The 4839-nt window shown below is 55.3% G+C and overlaps 1 protein-coding gene across 1 annotated transcript in view; it reads right to left on the reverse strand.

The window, feature by feature from the left end:
* Nucleotides 1-234: 234 nt before the first annotated feature.
* The window catches only part of ZNF511 (zinc finger protein 511), a 6935-nt gene continuing 2330 nt past the window's right edge, over nt 235-4839 (reverse strand). Inside the window, exons 2-7 of the mRNA XM_025047542.1 lie at nt 4716-4827; nt 4491-4564; nt 4013-4214; nt 3708-3832; nt 2354-2518; nt 235-1602 (exon numbers count right to left, since the gene is read on the reverse strand). Coding sequence (XP_024903310.1) covers nt 1584-1602; nt 2354-2518; nt 3708-3832; nt 4013-4214; nt 4491-4564; nt 4716-4827 — 697 coding nt within the window. The 3' untranslated portion in view covers nt 235-1583. The remainder of the gene's footprint in view (nt 1603-2353; nt 2519-3707; nt 3833-4012; nt 4215-4490; nt 4565-4715; nt 4828-4839) is intronic.

Here is a 4839-nt window from a genome sequence, read left to right on the forward strand (position 1 = left end):
CGGGGCCACCGGGCCCCCCCCCCACGGCCAAGACTCCAGGCGGCCGCCAAGCCTCCGGATTTCTGTCAAGGGCATGTGGGGAAAGGCCTGTGGGTGTGTTTTTATTCCTGTTCCTCCTGCTGTGAGTGAAATGGGGCGCCTGCTTCTAGCGCCTGGAAGTTCTGTTTTGGCAGAGGGCTGTGCATAGGAGATGCAGGGAAGGCATTTATGGAAAACACGAATTGGGGCTGAAAATTCACACCTAATGGTTTATTTTAAACCTAGGTTGGGAGTACCCCCAATCACAGGGCAGAAGCAAATACCAATATTTTCTGGAAGAATCTGGACTTGCCAGGAAAATTTGGAGGTAAAGTTCCAAGAAATATAAACTCACAGCCAAAAAATCATAAATTCACCAGGAAACAACCCATCACGAATGAGTCAGCAGAAAGAACGGACTGAAGAATCAGACCTACTGAGTCTTCAGGTATTGATATTATTAATTAGAGAATATAAGTTAATATGCTTAAAAAATAAAATGGGTTGCAAACGTGATGAACGCAAGCTACAAAGATCCAGCAAATTAGAAAAAACATAGAACTTACAGAATTAAAGATCATAATTTACTGAAATTAAAAATTGAAATTTAACAATACCTTTGAAACAGCTAATAAAGAGTTCATCACCTGAGAAGCAGCCCTGACAACGGACCTGGGGCGGCCTGGCCACACCCCAGCTGAGGCTGCCACCTGCCCGACCTAGGGAAGTGCTCGTCAGGTCTGCTCGTCCATGTGCCGGGACCTGTATGCCAGGGTTTTTTTTTTCCACGAGCACCTGTGCCTGCTCTTTGGCCACCTGTGATCTTGACGGGGGGACTGCAGGACCAGCTTCCCGGCCCTGTGGGGAGATGCCAGTGGGCGCTCATGCCCCTGCGTGGGCCCCTTCCCTCCACCCCCGCGGTCCTTCCTCGGGGAGGCCGCCGGCTGGAGATCCCTTTCCAGAACTGACCACCCTGCCCAGGCGCCCGTGAGTCAGCCTTCTCTGGCCTCACCGCCTCGAGGGGTATGCTCAGAGTCAGGGGGCGGGAGAGTGACCCAGAATCTCTTGAAAGGCCCTGAGCCTTCGATGATAGTATCCCGCCAGCTGCCCACTGGAGGCACCAAGACTCCGCAAACCTCTGTGAAGACAACGCAGAAAACACAGCATTCCCGCGGCATCCCCACTTGACCCCCGTCCAGTTCAACAGAGGACCAGCGGCCAGAGAGGCCAACAAGCTGCGTCTGTGTCAGGTGTCCACAGAGCACGCTGGCAGATGGCCACACAGGGGAAGGCCGGTTCCCGATCTCAGGCCCGGAGCACGTGTCAGGTCATTCTGGAGTTCCGGCATCTCCCATCGCTGAGACCCCAGGGGCAACGGCCGGCCACTCCCCAAGGGAGAGAGGTGAGGGTGGCAGAGGCCTGGTCCTGGTGGCCACAGCAGGAGGTGAGAACACAGCTCGCCAATGACACGTCCGTAGAAGGCTCCTGGTCCTGCCCTGGAGGCTCCCGCAGGCCTGCAGGCCTGTCGCAGCGGTCACTGGTGTTTATTTCTTTTCTTGGTGCTTTTAAATCCGCGCGACGCACCTTGACCAAAACAGATGGTAGGAGGTATTCTGAAACAGAAAACATCTTCAGACTAGTGTCGTACCTTTTGCCAACAAGCAGCCCAGTTCACACCAGCGGTCTGGTGCAGGTCTCCTCCCTGTTCCAGATGCTGCCTCTCTCACCGTGGAACATTCCAGATGGCGGCTCTCCCTTCATGCAGGCTCTGCCCCCGGGTCCTGGGATGCCTCTGCCCTGCTCCCTGCGGGAGACTGGCCCGGACAGCAGGCTCCGAGAACTCAGCTCCAGCCAAACTCCCCAGGGTTGACCTCCCGTCGCCCTCCATGCGATGAAAACCTAACTGCCCACCGAACCCAGGTGGCTGAGCAAAGGCAGGAGTCCTTCTTCCTATTGGTCTGGACTTGGCAATTTTTCTCATTTTGCAATATTTTCCCCCAAATTAGATCTGGGTCAATTTTCCCCCAATAAGAACAGTTAATACTCGACAGAGGGACTCACATATTGTAACTCAAGCAGCTATGACCAAGGTCCTTTCTAGCCCAGTTCAGGTGCAAAGGGGGCTGTGCTTTGCACACTGTGCTGCGGGCTCCCAAAAGTGGAGTCTGCAGCAGGAACCACGTCACCCGAGGGAACCGGGAGCAGCCAGCCTCCTGCTCCCGCCCAGAGCAGACCCCGCAGCACCAGCCTCTCCCAGGGGCATGCCGGCCGCCAGACCCAGAGCCTCCCGTGAAGCACGCAGTCAGACCTTGCGTCAGAGGTGCCGGCTGCTGACCTGTGACTGTAGGTCCGCCTCTCGCCCGTGAGCTCTGCAGGGGGCGCTGCGTGTTCAGAGCAGACTTCCATGGGGTCCCCTTCCAACTGCTCCCCATGCGCCCCCAGGGCTTCTGCTGACACTGGCAGGGTGGACAGCTGCAGGGCGGCTGTGGGCGTGGCTGGGCTGCAGAAGGCAAGGTGTGGGGGGCGGCTCTGTGTAGTGGCGGCCGCTACAGCCCGTCCACCACCAGAAATGAACTCTTCAGGAAAAGACAATTTTTACTTGCAAAGAAATTTTATAACTATCTTGGCACAGTGCGATTTTCAGGCATCGGGACAAGGAGAAAGATTACAATGAAGTCTTAAGTGTATGTGTACGTGGTAAAGGCCACATTTCATAAATTATGTGTAACAACTACACTTTGTCTTTTGAAAATAGTGTCACGTGGTAAATGCCAACTAAGATTACTACGTGTCTTTTCCTGACGATCAGCGAGAAATCTGCTACAGTTAACTGCACAATAACTGAGAGACTCCCACGTAATATCAACATCTCGACCCAGCATCGTAGAGTCTTTTTCCTTAAAACGAGCACTCAGAAAGGAAGGAGTTCACTCATGCTCAGAGATTTATAAAGACCTCCCATGCTGCAGAGAGTTCTCGCAATTATTTTACTTTAAACTGCAAAGTCCTGTTTGAAGAAAACAAGCTAATCTGAGAAAACTTCAATTAAGGCAAATTTTAAATGGTTATGAAAGTTCATTGCAACAATTAGAAAAAAAAAAGGAAATAAATATAACACAAATTGAAGAATCATTCTCAGAAGCGTTTCTCCACAGTGCACGCTGAACAGTAACGGGTAACAAACAGTTTTGTTAACAAGTTCGTAAATATGACAACAGGACGGATGAAAAACCAGAGGGCCCCACAGGATGGGGCTCATGGCCTGACCCAAGTTCCCAAAGGCCCCTATTAGAAGGTGACGTGGGAGTGGAGCTGATGTGCCGGGCACAGGTGAGGTACAACCTCATGACCTCTTGACCTCTGAGTGCCAAAACAGTGATGTCCCTAAGTGCTCGAGGGACGATGCTGCGATGGCACCACAGTCGCCTCCAGCCCAGAGTCTGGAGGTCAGGTCCCCGCCTTTCCCCTCTCTGGTGGGGGGATGCGGGAGGCACATGCAGAACTCGCCTTTATCTGTTTAACCCACCTGACTTGTCAAGGTTCCCGTTGCCTGCAGCCAAGTACAACATTGTGACACGGATGCTGAACTTCGATGCCTGCACCCCTAAGATCTATATACTCAAAACAGTTGTTCTAAGTTCTAGGGGTAGCCGCATTCCGCAGTGTGGGCATCACACCGCCTCACGTACCCTCTGCTTTTCTTCGGCTTATCAAACCGGAAGTCCGCAGGGTAGAGGTGACGTCTCACCAGGTGATCCTTCCTGTCTTTGCTGGTCTTGAACTTCTCTGCGCAGCCTTCTACCAAGCACTGATACTGAAAGAGAAATGGTGTCACCTCCATCCCGACTCTGAGTCCTCCTCCCCACCTGGATAAGCATGGGGCTGGGGGCCGGAAGGAGTCCCCTGGCCTTGCCCACAGCCCCGAGAGCTGGGAGCTCTGACAACTAGGCAGACAGCTCTGGTGTGATCCCGCTGGGCTGATGGCTCCGCCCACCATGTCCTGCCTCTCCGACAGGATCTGGAACAAGGAGTCATGCCACTCCAGGATGTGGATGTCCAGCAGGTGTCCTGAAGGGAAGGCCCGCTTGCAAAAGGAGCACACGTTTCTGTGCAGAGTGTGGTAATGATGCTCATAATCCTCCAGGACTTCAAACACCTGGCAGCAGCCCGCCACCTGACAGGTGAACTCCGGCACCCTGGCAAAGGAAACTGCTGCTGACAAAGAACATCTGGCTTCCCGGACAACTCCCCTTCAAGTGGCTGGATGAGACTTTGGACGTTGCGACCCCGAATCTTATTTTAAGAATATTAGGCAGTGGGCAGGCCAACCAAGTGGGGCTTGGACAGTGGTCCCGGCAGAGGGCAGTGTGACAGGTCACCAGGGAGGCGCAGCTCGGGGAAGGGTGGCCAGGGCCAGGAAAGGGGAGAAGTGGGGGCCGAAGAGGGGCGGCGCTGGACCTAGAGCCGCTCACCTGGGCCGCTCGGGCGCCTCGGCCACCTGTGTGAACACGTCCTGGAGGTAGAGGTGCCGCTGCACGTCCCCGTCCTGCAGGATACGCACGCCTTGGGCCCACAGCACAGACCTGGTCTGCCCCGACTCCGGTCTACCCAGCCTCAGCCCCGCCCCACAACGGTAAGTCCCGCCCGCCTCGGCCCCGCCCCTCGGCAACCGCCCTCTCCTTCCTCGGCCCGCGCACCTCGAAGAACTCGTGTTCCCGCGGGAAGCGCACTCGACGCGCCGCAAAGCGGAAGGGTTTGGTCCCGGCCGCGGGGTCCCGCTCCACGGGAAGCGGATCAGGGGCCCCAGGTCCCGCCCCCAGG

The sequence above is a fragment of the Pteropus alecto genome, unplaced genomic scaffold (genome assembly GCF_000325575.1).
Source record: "Pteropus alecto unplaced genomic scaffold, ASM32557v1 scaffold74, whole genome shotgun sequence".
In the NCBI taxonomy this organism is placed as follows: domain Eukaryota; kingdom Metazoa; phylum Chordata; class Mammalia; order Chiroptera; family Pteropodidae; genus Pteropus; species Pteropus alecto.